At 44.0% G+C, this 18,613-nt stretch overlaps 1 protein-coding gene across 1 annotated transcript in view; it reads right to left on the bottom strand.

Annotated features, from left to right (window-relative positions):
* Window positions 1-18,613, bottom strand: part of MYOF (myoferlin) — a 386,224-nt gene that overhangs the window by 7,034 nt on the left and 360,577 nt on the right. Inside the window, 3 exon segments of the mRNA XM_029609901.1 lie at window positions 13,746-13,939; window positions 14,547-14,646; window positions 14,780-14,921. Coding sequence (XP_029465761.1) covers window positions 13,746-13,939; window positions 14,547-14,646; window positions 14,780-14,921 — 436 coding nt within the window.

The following is an 18,613-nucleotide window of genomic DNA, read 5'->3' as shown; positions in this document are numbered from 1 at the left end:
AGCCGCTCTGCAAATTTCCTGAGGAGAAACTAACTGGCTCTCTGCCCAAGAAGTAGCCTGCGAACGCAGAGAATGGGCTTTTAGTCCCTGTGGAACTGGCCGGCCCCGACAAAGATACGCTGATGCAATCGCCTCCTTTAGCCAGCGAGCAATGGTGGCTTTAGAGGCCTTCTAACCTTTATGAGTACCACTCCATAAAACAAAGAGATGATCGGAGACTCTGAAATCATTAGTAACCTGCAAGTACTAAAGGAGAACACGCTTAACATCCAAGAGTCGGAGATCAGCACCCGACGTGCCAGCAATATCCTCTGGAGAAAAGGCAGGGAGCTCCACTGATTGATTGACATGAAAGGATGAAACTACCTTTGGCAGAAAAGAAGGGACAGTCTTTAGAGAAACCCCTGAATCAGAGAATCACAGGAAGGGCTCCAGGCATGATAAAGCCTGCAGCTCGGAAACCCTCCTGGCTGAGCAAATAGCCACAAGGATCACCGATTTAAAGCGTGAGGGTCCTTGAGCGTGGCCCAACGGAGGGGCTCAAAAGGTGCCGCACAGAGAACCTGTAAGACCAGGTTAAGATTCCAAGACGGGCAAGTAACCCTGACCGGCAGATTCAAATGCTTAGCCCCCTTACGAAATCGAATGACATCCCGATGGGTATCCACCGAGTAACCATCAAGCCTGCCCAAGAGGGAGCTGAGAGCCAAAACCTGAACCCGCAAGGAGTTGAAAGACAACCCTTTAGAGAGCCCGTTCTGAAGGAAGGAAAGAACCAGAGAGACCAGGACCCTGCGCGTCGATACCCCAGCCTCCATTAACATATTATCAAAAACCCTCCAAACCCGAACATAAGAAAGTGATGTTGAGGTTTAACGGGCCCGCAACAGCGTGGAAATCACTTCTTTCTCGTAGCTCCTCTTCCTCAGCCGCTGCCGCTGCCGCTCAAAAGCCAGGCCGCAAGACAAAAGCGATCTGCCTGATCTAAAAATACTGGACCTTGTCGCAGAAGGTTTTGGAGGTGAGCGAGACAAAGAGGGCCGTCCGACGCGAGATTCACGAGGTCCGCAAACCACGGTCTCCGAGGCCACTCCGGAGCTATAAGAATGACCGGCCTGTGAAGTTCTATCCTTCTGAGAACTTTTCCCACTAGAGGCCAAGGAGGGAATACGTAAAAGGAGGACATCGCTGGGCCAGGGCAGGACTAGAGCATCCACGCCCTCCAAACAGTGTTCTCTCCAGCGGCTGAAGAACAGAGGAGCCTTCACGTTCTTCAGGGTGGCCATCAAATCCAAGTGGGGAACCCTCCACCTACGGATGACTAGATCCATCGCCTCATCTGACAACTCCCACTCTCCAGGGTCGAGATGCTGACGACTGAGGAAGTCGGCTTGAACATTCTCTTTTCCTGCAATGTGGGAAGCCACCAGGTGGTCCAAATGGCGCTCCGCCCAAGCGAACAATAGGCTGGTCTCCAGGGCTACCAGGCGACTCCTGGTGCTCCCCTGGCAATTGATGTAAGCTACCATGGTGGCATTGTTGGAGAGGACTCTCACCACTTTGCGACGGATCAAGGGAAGGAAGAACTTGAGTGCCAGTCGAATCACCCGGGCCTCCAGACGATTGATGTGCTATTTGGATTGGATCGGAGACCAAGAGCCCTGCATCGATTGAGACTGACAAACCTCTCCCCAGCCGGAGAGGCTGGCATCCGTCATCACGACAATCCACTGGGGAATCTCCAGGGGCATGCCCCTCGACAGGTAGTCGAGAGAGAGCCACCACTGCATGCTGATGATGGTAGACTTGGGAAGTGATAGGGGCATACGAAACTCCTCTGAGACTGGCTTCCAACGGGCCAGTAAATCTTTCTGCAAAGGACGCATATGAGCAAACGCCCAGGGCACCAGATCGATAGTGGAAACCACAGAGCCCAGAACTTGAAAGTAATCCCAGGCCTGTGTATCGACAGAGATAAGAGATGCTGTACCTGCTGCATGAGCTTGAGTGCACAGACCTTGGACTGGGAGACCTTGGACATAAAAGTGTCGAAGCGAGCTCCCAGAAATTCCAGAACTTGAGAGGGCAAGAGGTTGCTCTTGGAGTAGTTGACTATCCACCCGAGGGAGGTGACCACTGACACCACCCGACTGACCGCCATAATACAGAGCTGCTCAGACTTCGCCCGGATGAGCCAATCATCCAGGTAGGGATGGACCAAGACTCCAAGGCCGCCACCACCACCACCATCACCTTTGATGAACGTGCGAGGAGCAGAGGTGAGCCCGAATGGGAGAGCTTGGAACTGAAAATGCCGGCACACTATGTCGAAGCGAAAATACTTCTGGTGTTCCTTGCGAATCGGGATGTGAAAATAAGCTTCTGTGAGGTCAAGCGAAGCCAGGAACTCGCCGGACCGAACCGCCACAATGACCGCCCTCAGGGTTTCCATCCGAAAATGGGGAACCTTGAGCACCCAGTTGACTCTCTTGAGGGCCAGAATCAGTCAGAAGGAACCGTTCTTTTTGGGGAAGATGAAGTAGATGGAATAGTGGCTGGATCCCTGTTCCTCTGGAAGAACAGGGACTATGGCCCCGAGCTCCAGGAGCCTGTTGAGAGTCTGGCACACTGCTGGCCATTTTTAACTGCTGCATGGAGAGATCAGGTGGCTGTCAGGAAGATCCTGAGCAAATTCTAACATGTAATCTTTGTCGATCACATAGAGGACCCCCTGATCCATGGTGATTTTGGCCCATTCCCCAAGAAAAAAGGACAGATGTCCACCTAAGGCGGGAGCGAAGGAATGGGCCTGCCTCATCTCATTGAGAGGACTTGATGGTGGATCCATGGGGATTGCCATCCCGGAACCGTCGACGTCCTCGAAAGGAATGAGTTCATGCCTGTGATCTGGAAGAGGCAGGATGCTGAGAGGAACCCCTTGTTCTATTGTACCTGTGCTGACCCCTGAATCGAGAGCGCGAAGGAAAAAAGGATTTTGACTGTTTAGGGTGGTCCTCAGGCAGCTTATGAACCTTGTTATCACCTAAGGATTTAATAAGCTGTTCCAGGTCCTCCCCAAAAAGCAACTTACCCTTGAAGGGGAGAGCGCCTAACAGACTTGGAAGAGGAGTCCGCTGCCCAGTTACGCAGCCAGAGGGGCCATCTGGTGGAGACCGCTGAGACCACAGCCCTGGCCTGCACCCGGAGGAGATCATAAAGGGCATCAGCCCCATATGCAATCGCACCTTCGAGCTGCTCCGCTTGTTCGGCCTCTGCAGACGGGAGGTCCTGGGTGCTGAGCAGTTGTTGAACCCACCTGAGGCTTGCCCACTTTATGAGACTGCTACAAACCGTCGCCCGGACACCTAAAGCCAGCACCTCAAAGATGCTTTTGAGATGTACTTCCAACTTGCGATCTTGAAGATCCTTTAAGGCTGTGGCCCCTATAACTGGGATGGTGTGGCCGACACCGAAGCATCAACCTTGGGGACTTTGAGCATCTCAAGAGCTGTATCCAGGACGGGATATAACTTATCCATTGCCCTGCCCACGTGGAGACCAGATTCGGGAGCCTCCCATTCCCTGAGCAGAAGCTGCATAAGCATAGGATGGAAGGGAAAAGTAAGGGACGGAGCACTCAGACCCGCCAGGGAATGCCTTCTCTCAGTACAATCAGAAGTTTGCACAATGTGGAACAAAGCATGGACTTTTAGCAGCGTTGAGGGAGGGTGGTTTCAGATGGCTGATGAATTTCAATCTTGTTCTCTTAGGGGTAGATTTTTAAAAAATATGTGTGCGCGCACACATGGACATGCGATTTTATAACATCTGCATGCCAGTGTGCACATGTTATAAAATCAGGGGCGGCGCACACAAGGGGGGGGGGGGGGTTGAAATTGGCAACTTTCGCATGGCAATGCATCGGGGCCTTCCTCAGTTAAGAACATAAGAACATGCCATACTGGGTCAGACCAAGGGTCCATCAAGCCCAGCATCCTGTTTCCAACAGTGGCCAATCCAGGCCATACGAACCTGGGAAGACAAGTACCCAAAAACTAAGTCTGTTCCATGTTACTGTTGCTAGTAATAGCAGTGGCTATTTTCTGAGTCAACTTAATTAATAGCAGGTAATGGACTTCTCCTCCAAGAACTTATCCAATCCTTTTTTAAACCCAGCTACACTAACTGCACTAACCACATCCTCTGGCAACAAATTCCAAAGTTTAATTGTGCGTTGAGTGAAAAAGAACTTTCTCCAATTAGTTTTAAATGTGCCAAACTAACTTTATGGAGTGCCCCTAGTCTTGCTATTATCCGAAAGAGTAAATAACTGATTCACATTTACCCGTTCTAGACCTCTCATGATTTTAAACACCTCTATCATATCCCCCCTCAGCCATCTCTTCTCCAAGCTGAAAAGTCCTAACCTCTTTAGTCTTTCCTCATAGGTGAGCTGTTCCACCCCTTTTATCATTTTCGTCGCCCTTCTCTGTATCTTCTCCATCACAACTATATCTTTTTTGAGATGCGGCGACTGGAATTGTATACAGTATTTCAAGGTGCGGTCTCAACATGGAGCGATAGAGGCATTATGACATTTTCCGTTTTATTCACCATTCCCTTTCTAATAATTCCCAACATTCTGTTTGCTTTTTTGATTGCCGCAGCACACTGAACCGATGATTTCAATGTGTTATCCACTATGATGCCTAGATCTCTTTCTTGGGTGGTAGCTCCTAATCTGGAACCTAACATTGTGTAATTATAGCGTGGGTTATTGTTCCCTATATGCATCACCTTGCACTTATCCACATTAAATTTCATCTGCCATTTCGATGCCCAATTTTCCAGTCTCACAAGGTCTTCCTGCAACTTATCACAATCTGCTTGTGATTTAACTACTCTGAACAATTTTGTATCATCTGCAAATTTGATTACCTCACTCATCGTATTTCTTTCTAGATCATTTATAAATATATTAAAAAGTAAGGGTCCCAATACAGATCCCTGAGGCATTCCACTGCCTACTCCCCTGCACTGAGAAAACTGGCCATTTAATCCTACTCTCTGTTTCCTGTCTTTTAGCCAGTTTGTAATCCAATCCACGAAAGGACATCACCACCTATCCCACAACTTTTTACTTTTCCTAGAAGCCTCTCATGAGGAGCTTTGTCAAACGCCTTCTAAAAAAACAAATACACTACATCTATTTATTTTATTTTATTTAAGGGTTTCTTATATACCGAGGCACGTTTGCAAAACATCACCTCGGTTCACAATGTAACATAACTTAGCAACAAGCTTTACAATAATAATAATAATAATAATAATAATAATAACTTAGCAACAAGCTTTACAATAATAACATTAACAGGTAGCGGTTAATAGGGCAGGGGATGATAATACGAGATATATATACAAATGTACATGTTAGTTTAAACAATAAAGTTATATAAAGCAATCAGGATAATCAGCAGGGTGAAGTGATAGATGGAAGGGGAAGATGAGGAGAAGACCTAAAGAGGTTGGGAGGAGGGGAGAGAAGATAGAAAGGGCGAGGGTCAGGTGGGCGGTCGGTTGGGCGGTCATGTCATATCTTAGGGGAAAGTCAATTCGTTAGTCAGGGTATGCTAGTTTGAAGATGAATCTACCGGTTCATCTTTATCTACATGTTTATTAACTCCTTCAAAAAAGTGAAGATTTGTCAGGCAAGACTTGCCTTGGGTAAAGCCATGCTGACTTTGTTCCATTAAACCATGTCTTTCTATATGTTCTGTGATTTTGATATTTAGAACACTTTCCACAATTTTTCCTGGCACTAAATTCACGCTAACTGGTCTGTAGTTTCCCGGATCACCCCTGGAGCCCTTTTTAAATATTGGGATTACATTAGCCACCCTCCAGTCTTCAGGTGCAATGGATGATTTTAATGATAGGTTACAAATTTTTACTAATAGGTCTGAAATTTCATTTTTTAGTTCCTTCAGAACTCTGTGGTGTTTACCATCCGGTCCAGGTCATTTACTACTCTTCAGTTTGTCAATCTGGCCTTCTACATCTTCTAGGTTCACCATGATTTGGTTCAGTCCATCTGAATCATTACCCATGAAAAAGCCTTCTCCGGTATGGGTACCTCCCCAAATCCTCTTCAGTAAACACCGAAGCAAAGAAATCATTTAATCTTTCCACGATGGCCTTATCTTCTCTAAGTGCCCCTTTAACCCCTTGATCATCTAACGTTCCAACTGACTCCCTCACAGGCTTTCTGCTTCGGATATATTTTAAAATGTTTTTACTGTGAGTTTTTGCCTCTACGGCCAATTTCTTTTCAAATTCTCTCTTAGCCTGTCTTATCAATGTCTTACATTTAACTTGCCAACGCTTATGCATTATTCTATTTTCTTCTGTTGGATCCTTCTTCCAATTTTTGAATGAAGATCTTTTGGCTAAAATAGCTTCTTTCACCTCCCCTTTTAACCATGCTGGTAATCGTTTTGCCTTCTTTGCACCTTTCTTAATGTGTGGAATACATCTGGACTGTGCTTCTAGGATTTTTTTTTTTTATTATTTATTTATTTAGCAATGACCACGCCTCTTGCACATTTTTTACCTTTGTAGCCGCAGACTGGGAGGGAACTACCCTACCCCATCCTAGCCTCCCTTTCCTTCCCCTCCCCACCCCCTAAACCTAATCTCTCGTACCTTTTTTTTTTTTTTGTTCTGTAAGTTGCTGCTCCTTTGGAGCAGAAGCAACTTGTGTGCACCGGACAACTGCTGGTACGTGCTCCCTGGGCACAGCAACAAATGGCCGCTGTACCAGCGCTTCCAGCTCCACCCCACCCCCCAGACTGCCCCCTGGACCTCCTCCTTTTCAGGCCCTGGCACTTACTCGTGTCCCGGGGGTTTACGTGCATGGCCAGGCCCCTTCGAAAATTGGCCCGGCGCACATAAACTCCGGGATTTATGTGTGCTAGGGTTTTAAAATCCGGCCATTAAAGTACACCATGATGGTGTTTTCAAGACAACGATATCACCAGACAAGGCAAGGCCATTCTAATAAAGCTGAGATGAACGAAAAAGTATGAAGTCAACCAATCACTTAGCTGAAAGCATATAAATGACCATCTTACAGCAAGGTCTGGAGTACCTCAAGTGCTGTTATAGTAAGAATAATTCATGCAGATTTTATGAGATTATAGTGTTATATCAGAGTTACCTTATTATTGAAAAAAACAAAAACCCTGTATATGACATAACAGTAATAACAAACAGCTCAAACAAACTTTTGATACCAAAAGCTATTTAACTTTAAATAACAGTGACTATGTTGCTTGGAAAGCCTATTGGGAAAATACTTTCTATAGTTAACACTTTGGCAGGGCTCAGCAGAAGAGAATCTAGAGTTGAATTAAAAACCCCACGAAAATGCACATAAAAATGCAGTAGCCCTTAATTCCCCTGTTTAGCTTACTTTACATCTATCTACACCCATGTTTAATAAGTCGGTTGTAATTTCTGACTGTTTATTGTTAATTTTATTTATTTGATATTTGACTGTTTATTGACTCTGTTTATTGACTCTGTTCTTTCTTAATTTTATTTATTTGATATTGTAATAACAATTTGAATTTTAACCATAAGTTGTCCCCAGCTCCAACCATAAGTTCCCAGCATAATCTATAAGTTCTCATGATGTTTGACCTGTTACTTGTTACCTCTTGTCTGACATAATGTTCGATTGTTCGATGTAATTTCATACTTTGGTTTTATGTAAACCGACGTGATATGTACCAGTACATACCCACTGCCGCCTGCCGCTGCCTCCCAAGAGACCCTGAGGCTTGAACCGGAATCTCTCTCCCTCTCTCCTAGCTGTAGCTGTCTGTATTTTTAATTTTTTTTTTCTCAGACGCCGATCCCTGCCAGCGGTCCCGGAAGCAAGCCCTCGGCCCCTCCCCTTCCGCTGATGCCGCCGACGTCCTCGACGACGAGGACGCCCCAGGGGGAGGATAAAAGGGCCACCCCGAGACCGAGGCAGGACATACCCACTGCCGCCTGCCGCTGCCTCCCAAGAGACCCTGAGGCTTGAACCGGAATCTCTCTCCCTCTCTCCTAGCTGTAGCTGTCTGTATTTTTAATTTTTTTTTTTCACAGACGCCGATCCCTGCCAGCGGTCCCGGAAGCAGGCCCTCGGCCCCTCCCCTTCCGCTGATGCCGCCGACGTCCTCGACGACGAGGACGCCCCAGGGGGAGGATAAAAGGGCCACCCCGAGACCGAGGCAGGACATACCTACTGCCGCCTGCCGCTGCCTCCCAAGAGACCCTGAGGCTTGAACCGGAATCTCTCTCCCTCTCTCCTAGCTGTAGCTGTAGCTGTCTGTATTTTTAATTTATTTATTTTTTCACAGACGCCGATCCCTGCCAGCGGTCCCGGAAGCAGGCCCTCGGCCCCTCCCCTTCCGCTGACGCCGCTGACGTCCTCGACGTCAGGGACGCCCCAGGGGGAGGATAAAAGGGCCGCACCGAGACCAGAGGCGTCTTGCGCCGGCGCCCCGCGACAAAGGGACGCGACAAAGGGGCATACCCCTTTGTACGCCCCTTCGTATGCCACTGAGAAAACCTGATGACCGAAGACACACTGAGGACAAATCCAGACGGGACAAACATGGATAAAGACTACAAACATAACAAACACAACAAACGGGAAAAAAACAAAACACATAGAGCCCAGCAACCTCATAAAAATAAAAAGGACCAAAATCCCTAGAAATCCATTATCAAATAACCTTTTAATGCTTACCTTTCTCTTAGTTAATGCACAATCCATCACAAAAAAATTCCCAATTATTACAGATCTACTCTATGACACAAAACCAAACTTCATTGCAATCACCGAATCTTGGTTAAAACAGACAGACACAGTCTTAAAAAAATCAAATAGCACACAAAAACTATGATGTCTTTTCAATCCCCAGATTAAATAAAAGAGGGGGGGACTAATGCTAATAATCGAAAAAAAATTTAAATGTAAACTAATACCCACAATACCGCCAAAAAAACCATGAAATTGCCCTATTTGAAACGATAAGTTTTCAAATCTGCCTAATATACTGCCCACCGAGCCTACTAGAATTAAATAGCTCCCCACTAATTGAGTTCTTAACAACACACTTAAATACTGACAAATCTACCATCATACTAGGAGACTTCAATCTGCACATAGACACAAAGCCCCTGTCTAACACCTGCCAAACACTATTGGACTTTATGACCGCACTAGGATTCACTCTAATTACCGATAAGCCCACGCATAGAGCAGGACACTCTCTCGATATAACATTCATCAGCCAAAGCCACTTAGAACACATTAAAACCAATTACACACCCATCCCGTGGTCCGATCACTTCCTCATACAATCTGCAATTAAATACAGTAAACCCCATACACAAGAAGGGAAAAAAGAACCAATCAAAGTTAAATATCACCTACCGTATGACCTAGAAACCCTAAAAGAAAAGTTAGAAGATAAACTAACAAAATTAGACTACATGAACTGCTGCTCCGCAACCACAGCATGGCTGCAAACAACAAGAGAAATAGCTGAAGAAATAAACCCAATCAAACATATTAACATTAAGGATACTAAACAAACAAACCCATGGTATAATGAAAAAGTTAAGGAAATCAAGAGAAAGCTAAAAAAAAAAAAGAAAAAGAGTGGAGAAAAAATAAAAACAATGAAAACTTAACAAAATACAGAAAACACCTAGCATTCTATAAACAAGTCATTCTAGATACAAAAAAAAACAATTCTATAGCTCTAAAATAGAAAAATATGAAAACAACCCAAGAACATTATTTACCATAGTAAAAAACCTCACTAATGACAAATCCGAATCTCCACAAACCCTTCCAGAAAATAGATGCAACGAAATCGCAACTTTTTTTTAATCACAAAATTAAGAACCTAAAAATTAAAGGGCAAACTAAGATGGCGGCATAACGGTTCGGGGGAACGCCAGCTATCTCTGAATCTTTCTTAAAGTTCTTTCTTTGCTTGATAAATGCCTTCCAAGAGAAAGGGAAAGGTGAGGGTCTTCCCTCCAGAGCCCTTACCTGGACCTAATCAGCTTGACATCGTGCGTTTCCTGGCCCAGACAGTGAGTTTGGAGGGAGTCGAGGAGGCCATTGCGAGCCCTGCAGCAGGAGAGCGGAGTGCGTCGCTGGCAGAGACGTCCCTCAGTCCCGACCTTCGCGCACCTCCGGCGCAGCGCGACCCAGCCGGTGCTCCTGCTCAGACGCACTCGGATGACGTGTCCGGGGCGCCAGAGCTGGAGGGAGTGAACCCTGGAGCAGTGGACGGAGAAGGACCGGCCCAGGTGCAGACGGACCCTGAGGTGGTTGGAGTGGGCCCAGGTGCATCAGGAGAGCCCCCGGTGGAGGAAGGGGAGGCTCGAGAAGCCGGAGAGAACATCATTCTCCCGGTTACTGCGGGTGAGTCAGTGCTGGGAACATCGAGGCCCGGGGCTGTGACACTCGAAGCCATATGGGACCTGGTTGCAGGCCAGGGACTTTCGCTAACAAGACTGGAGAAGAAGGTAGACTCCCTCAATTATAATATACAACAGAAGATATTGGGGATTCAAGAACAGGGAACTAATTTGACAAACAAGATAACTGAGATTGAAAATAAGCTTCAAACTAATGCTAAGGTTAATTCTGTTATTATAAAGGAACAGTTAACATCGTCAAGACGCCTAGAGACACTGGAAAATGGACTGAGAAAGCTAAATGTGAGAATTCTAAATTTCCCCCATATTATGGGGGAAATACCTTATACTACCCTAAAAAAGTTTTTGACAGTATGCCTAGGATTTTCAGAACAAAATATTCCCTCTATCAATTTTTGTAGGTTTATAACAAATAGGGCTACTGCTAGAAATGAAAATAATGTGGAAATACCATCCAATTTGACTGGGTTCTTAGAATCCTCTAATGTGGAAATAATTGAGAGGAAAGTCCTTTTAGTGTCATTTATTACAACACAGGACGTCATGAATGTAATGCGAAATTACTTTAGGAACTTTCCTGTGAATTTCTGCGACCAAGAAATTAGGTTATATCCTGATATGGCTCCGATTACTCAATGTCGCAGGAAGGAGTTTTTGTCACTTAGACAAGATGTTATTGCACTAGGTTTTGTGTTTTCAATGCGGTATCCCTGTAAATGCTTGTTAAAAAAAGGTGACGAAACCTTTGTATTTTTCCAAGTAGAACAGTTGAAACAGTTTATTGAAGCCCGTAGGCCAGTAACCTCTTCCCCAAATGCCTAGAGATAGAAGGTCAAATTGGAATAATCACTGTTAGTACTATGTTAAGCCTATTCTTAGAATTTTCTCGTTTGGGCTCCTGTTTAAATATATAAAAGTTTGCCACTCTTGGGTGATTTTTTTTAATGGTAATTTGTATATCCTTATTATTATAAGTTTTGCTAGGGGATTGTCTAAACAAAGATATTATATAAAGACAAATGTTTCTCTAAAGTTTAAGATTGTATGATTAAATAATATGTGATATTATGTAATGCAATCTTATAAGGAAGGATTCTAACATTGTAAAATGGAAAATTATAAATAAAAAAAAAAAAAAAAAAATTAAAATACCAAATACTAAGAAACAAGAAATTAAAATGAAAAAAAGAGAAATCAAACAATGGTCAACATTCTATGAAGTATCAGAATTGGAAATCGAAGTTTTGCTAAAAAAACTAAATCCCGCCCCACATGCATGCGACACAATAACAACCACAGATATAAAAAAAGTAGCCAACACTGTATCACCGACACTGACAAAGATCGTTAATCTATCCTTAGAGGAAGGATCCATGCCAGATGCACTGAAAGGAGCAATCGTAAAACCCATTTTAAAGAAGAAAAACAGCGACCCACTTAACCTGAGCAACTACAGACCTGTATCAAACCTACGCTTAATTGCTAAATTAATAGAAAAAACTATACAGAAGCAACTAGGGGAACACCTAGATAACAATAACATCCTATATCCCTCACAACATGGTTTTCGAAAACATTATAGCACAGAGACACTACTACTGGCGCTGACAGACAACATCATGAGAGGATTCGATAACGGTAAACATTACATTCTAGTGATGCTAGACCTCTCAGCAGCTTTTGATACTGTAAACCACAACATACTTTTAAATAGACTAGAAGAAATAGGATTAGGCAACAAAACAATCAGCTGGTTCAGATCATATCTAAGTAACAGATATTTTCAAGTTCAAATCAGAGATTCTATGTCAGAAAAAATAGACCTTCAGACAGGAGTGCCACAGGGATCTGCCCTGTCTGCCACACTTTTCAACATATACCTACTGCCATTATGCCACCTGCTAGCCGGCCTGGGAATCACTCACTACATATACACAGACGATATTCAATTTATATTACCCATTGACGATACAATTGAGAAAACATTAAACATAGCGAACATGTATCTAGACATCATCAAACAACTGTTAAATCAAATGGAGCTAGTAATCAATATAGAGAAGACAGAATTCCTTCATCTAGAAAGAAAAAAAAACATGGAGATCTCACACAACCCAATTACACTAAATAACAACAAACAAATAATACTCGCAGAGAAAGTCTGGAATCTAGGAGTAATAATAGACACAGAACTAAGCTTAAAACAACATATATCCATAAAAGTAAAAGAAGGATACGCCAAATTCATGGTCCTCAGAAAACTTAAACCACTTCTAACGACCGACAACTTTCGATCAGTACTACAAGCACTAATATTTGCAAGCACTGATTATTGCAATACCCTTCTACTAGGCTTACCATACACCTCCATAAGACCACTACAAATATTGCAGAACACGGCTGCAAGAGTATTAACTGGAAAAAGGAAGAGAGATCACATTATGGAAACACTGACTGAGTTGCACTGGCTTCCCATTGAACAAAGAATACAGTACAAGACACTATGCACCATACACAAATTAATACACAACAAAAACGCAGACTGGCTGAACATAGCCCTTCACGTACACATCCCCAACAGAAATTTAAGATCAGCCAACAAAGCGCTTCTGACGATTCCATCAGTCAAGACAGCAAGACTAACACAGGTAAGAGAAAGGGCATTATCCTTAGCAGGACCCATATTATGGAACTCCATGCCATTGGAATTAAGACTACAAAGAGAAAACAAAACTTTCAGAAAAAATCTTAAAACTTGGCTATTCAAACAAGCCTTTCAAAAAGAGAAGGGAGAATAGAATCCAGGGAAATGCAAGGTTTAAACCAGGTAAGTGCAAGAGACAAAACACCCACGCAAACAGAAATCACTAAGGGTGTATGTTTTTTGTTTTTAATAGAATTCATCAGTAAAGGATAAGTTACTTATAGAATGAGTCCTTGACTCAAACTGCTATAGAATCAAACGGGACATGATAGTGTTCACTCTCATTTAACAACTAACATTGTTTAAAACTATGTTACCGAACATTATGGCACCTATGTAAACTGATAGAGGTTAATAGCATTTCTTTTGTGCCTTACTGTAAACTGTTGCGACGGTACCCACCTTAACGACGGTATAGAAAAAGTTTTAAATAAATAAATTAAATAAATGCATGAACATCGGTATATAAAACCTCTTAAATAAATAAATAAATTAAATAAATAAATAAAAAAAGAAAGAATCATCTTACAGCCAAAATACGGTTGCCGTCCTTTTCTGAGTAACAAGGCCACCACCCCTTCATTGATTTCTGTTCAAAGAGTGAAGCAATCTTGGGAGCTTTGGCATGGTCTGATGCCTTGTAATCAGGTATCATGTCCATTGAACATTTTTCTGGGACTTTTGCTGGAATAACAGTGCGATGTAAATCAAGTTCAACAAAACCTGGTAGAGAAAACAAAAAAAGATCAATAATAATTTAAAAAATATACAAAAAACAAACACATAGCAATACAAATTTCATAGGTATGGTAACATTCAGTGATCATACACGCTCACTATGTGTCTTTGTTAAAATGCTATATTTCTCAAATTTTGTACTCAAACTACTGGGGGCAATTTTCAAACTGTTCACACTGAGACAAAGTTCATGGGCACCTTTTACCTGCAGACTTTGCATCAATTTTCAAAGAAAAGTTAATGCATACTTTCAGTTTGAAACTTGCTATGGATACAAAGTATCCGCAGACATTTGCAATCTACATGCATTATTTTCCTCCTCTAACCTGAACACCCCCCCGGGAACACCTCCTCTAAAAGCTGCTAAAAGTATGCAAGCTGTCCGATACTACATGTACTTTAAGCCGTAATAATGGAGGGCAATTTTCAGAGTCACTTCGCACATATAAATCGCTATTTACCTGCATATATGGATTTGAGACTTGCCCTTGCTATCTTTTTGCTATCTTTTTTTTTTTTTTTTTTATAAACTTTGCATAGAAATTACTTTCTAGTTACATATTATTTTAAACTAAAAAAAGTTATGAAGTACCGAGGTAGTCATCCAGGGAAAATTTGTCATTGTCCCATATCTGCATCAGTAGTTTTGGTGGCAGTCTAAACTCAGTTTTGTCAAGACTCCAAAAATGCTCCTGGAAATGAGAAGGCAAAACATGAACTTGCTGCATGCATGCTTCAAAACAATTTCCAAATTAATCCATTATTGAAATTTGAAATGCAGACTAAATTGACAAAGAAATTATTTAGGGCTTAACTGGAACTCACCTTCTTAGCAACAAGACAGAGCTGTTCTGCTGGAAGGTACTGAAAAGGGAAAATGAATCTCCAGTTGAAGTTCCCTTCACCATCCAGTGACCTGTAGTGCACGTCAGTTTTCTGTTTATTTTCTTCATTCCCAGGCATCCAGCTAAAAGAAATATGCTAATATATTCAGGCTGTGTAAGTCAGCAAGTTAGTGTTCATTACAAGTTTGCACTGACTGCAAATTATCCATGTCATTCAGAGTTTTGGAGTGAAGAAAGCTCAGATTAGATATGTTGTTAGAACCTCTTTTTATAAGATAAAGTTGATTCACAGGCCGAAACCATTGCTTTCTGTCTAGCTTAGATCTGGATTACAGGTGACGCTGTTAACTAGGGATGTGAATCGTTTTTTGACGATTTAAAATATCGTCCGATATATTTTAAATCGTCAAAAATCGTTAGAGCCGCGATACAATAACAATTCCCCCGATTTATCGTCAAAAAATCGTAAATCGGGGGAAGGGGGAGGGCGGGAAAACCGGCACACTAAAACAAGCCTAAAACCCACCCCGACCCTTTACAATAAATCCCCCACCCTGCCGAACCCCCCCCCCCCCAAATGCCTTAAATTATCTGGGGTCCAGAGGAAGGGTCCCAGTGTGATCTCTTTCTCTCGGACCTCCGTGCGTTGTAGAAATGGCGCCATTTTGTTTTTGTTCCCCGACGGCAGGAGATCGCTCCCGGACCCCCGCTGGACCCCCAGGGACTTTTGGCCAGCTTGGGGGGGCCTCCTGACCCCCACAAGACTTGCCAAAAGTCCAGCGGGGGTCCGGGAACGACTTCCTGCACGCGAATCGTTTTTCTGTACGGAAAAACGATTCGCGGTAGAAGATCGCTCCCGGACCCCCGCTGGACCCCCAGGGACTTTTGGCCAGCTTGGGGGGGCCTCCTGACCCCCACAAGACTTCCCAAAAGTCCAGCGGGGGTCCAGAACAACCTCCTGCAGTCGAATCGTGTTGCCGTACGGCCGGCGCCATTTTGGCGCAAAATGGCGTCGGCCGTATGGCAACACGATTCGACTGCAGGAGGTCGTTCTGGACCCCCGGACTCCCGGCACCATTTTCTGTACGGAAAAACGATTCACGTGCAGGAAGTCGTTCCCGGACCCCCGCTGGACTTTTGGCAAGTCTTGTGGGGGTCAGGAGGCCCCCCCCAAGCTGGCCAAAAGTCCCTGGGGGTCCAGCGGGGGTCCGGGAGCAATCTCCTGCCGTCGGGGGACAAAAAAACAAAATGGCGCCGGCGCTACCTTTGCCCTGTCATATGACAGGTCAAAGGTAGCACCGGCGCCATTTCTACAACGCACGGAGATCCGAGAGAAAGAGATCACACTGGGACCCTTCCTCTGGACCCCAGGTAATTTAAGGCATTTGGGGGGGGTTCGGGAGGGTGGGGGATTTATTGTAAAGGGTCGGGTGGGTTTTAGGCTTGTTTTAGTGTGCCAGTTTTCCCGCCCTCCCCCCCCCACTGGACCCCAGGTAATTTAAGGCATTTTGGGGGGGTTCGGGAGGGTAGGGGATTTATTTTAAAGGGTCGGGGTGGGTTTTAGGGATGTTTTAGTGTGCCGGTTTTCGATTTACACGATTTAAACGATTTAAACGATATTTAAAAACCCCAAACTGCGACGATCCGATTCCCTCCCCCTCCCAGCCGAAATCGATCGTTAAGACGATCGACCACACGATTCACATCTCTACTGTTAACACACCTTGATTATTCCAATTCTCTTTATCTTGGTCTGCCCAGTTTTCTTACTCTACACAGCTTGTTTAAAATGCTGCTGCAAGGTTAATCTTTGGATGCCCTTTGTATGTTCATGTTAGGGATGCGAATTGTTTTTTAACGATTTAAAATATCGTCCGATATTTTTTTTTTTTTTTGTAATCTTTATTTATAAAGTTTTATCAATACAACTGATGAGCATAACATATTGAAAACTTACATTATACACAGACCCCGTCTATCCCCCCGTATCCCAACCCAATCCGCCTACCCCCCACCCCCTCCACCATGTCCCCCCTTGACCAGTCCATGCTCCGCATGCATAGGCAAACTTCATATAAGTGCGAACATTTTCATACCTTTGAACACAATACCTTCTAGATAGTGGAGATCATAACATAGTGGAGATCATAACATCAATATGCGCCATAAAAGAACAAGAAGAACAAAAAGAACGGAAGATAGTGCAAAAGACGGATGCCAGTGAAAGAAAAAAGGAACAACATGTCTCCCATCAACCCCTCAGGTGGAAAAGTCCAATATCTTACACCTGGCTCGCTGATTCAATGTGCTGAGATATGGATTCCAGATTTCCAGAAACTGGTCTTGTTTGTTAGCCGACAATGTGGCCTTCGCTGTTATCTGTTCATAGATCACCATTTGATGTAGTTTTATACGCCATTGGGTAAACGTGGGCGGGTCCTTATCCATCCAGTGTGACAAGATGGTCTGCTTGACTAAAAGAAATCCTTTGCGCATGAAACGGCCCATTGCACTAGTGTTGGTACCCAGCTTGGGGTCAGTCGATAAATGGAGTAAGCAGAGCTGTGGGTCTTGTGGAATAACACAGTCTCGTAGTCTCCCCATATATGCTAACACCTTCCTCCAAAATAAGCTGATAAAGCTGCAGTCCCAAAAATTATGCCAGAGATTTGCCCCTACATACCCACACTTTAAACATGCGGATGAGGTGGACATCTTCCATTGGCAGGCTTTATCCGGCGTAATATAAATTCTGTAGAGCAATTTAAATTGGACTTCTCGTAAGTGTACATTGTCAGTATAAAAACCTATGGTGCGAAAACAATCTTCCAGTTGCTTTGGAGAAAGCTGACTTTGCAAATCCCTATTCCAACTGTCCGTCAGATGTTGCAAGTGTGTAGCTGTGTTCAAGGTGGCAAGCTTCTGGATCTTAGTAGCACAAGACGTCCGATGAGGAGTGATAGGGAAAAACATCTCCAAACGCTCTCACGAAGCCCCTGTCTTCGTTTTCCTGTCCCAGGTGGTAATAAAGTGGCGGATCTGTAGGTACGCGTAAAAGTGGGTCTTTGGAATCCCATAAAGTGCCTGTAATACGGTAAAAGTCATTAATCCGGATCCGGTGGGATTTAGTAGCTGATCAATATGAGTCAGACCTAACTCAGTCCACTGGTGAAGAATAGATGGGTCCCAGCTGGAAGGGAATTGAGGAAGACCCCATATGGAAGCCAAGTACAACGTCCTCCAGGAGATAGAAAGCTAAGAGCACAGTCTTTTCCAGGCCATCCTACACGCCCCAATATAAGGGAAGTCCCGCACTTGTTCAGATAGTGCTGATTTAGGGGCGATAAGAAGATTGCAGATATCAAGTGGGTGACACCAGTCTCGAAGTAGATCCCTGGGAATGAAAAGACTAGTGCCCCGTAGCCAATCCTGCAGGTGACATAGCAAAAGGGCCATATTGTACATATGAATGTTGGGACACGCAAGACCTCCCTCATGGTGAGGTCGCATAAGCGTAGTCATACCAATTCTGGCCTTCTTATTGTGCCAAATAAAATTCCGAAGGGCAGCATTCAGTTCCTGTATATGGTGCTTTCGGATCCACACAGGCAGCATTTGCATAATATATAGCCATTTGGGCAGCTCTATCATTTTAAACAACTGTATCCGCCCCGAGATGGACAGTGGCAGGTTCATCCAGTCCGACAGTTTCTGTTTCGTGTTTTTCAACAATGGCATAATATTCGCATCATATAAATTATGAACATTCACTGGTATTCGGATACCTAGATATTTCATCTCGGAAGTTACCCAG

This window comes from Rhinatrema bivittatum, chromosome 7, assembly GCF_901001135.1.
Source record: "Rhinatrema bivittatum chromosome 7, aRhiBiv1.1, whole genome shotgun sequence".
Lineage (NCBI taxonomy): Eukaryota > Metazoa > Chordata > Amphibia > Gymnophiona > Rhinatrematidae > Rhinatrema > Rhinatrema bivittatum.
Note: the sequence above shows the minus strand (reverse complement) of the source record. Positions and strands in the feature narration are given on the sequence as shown.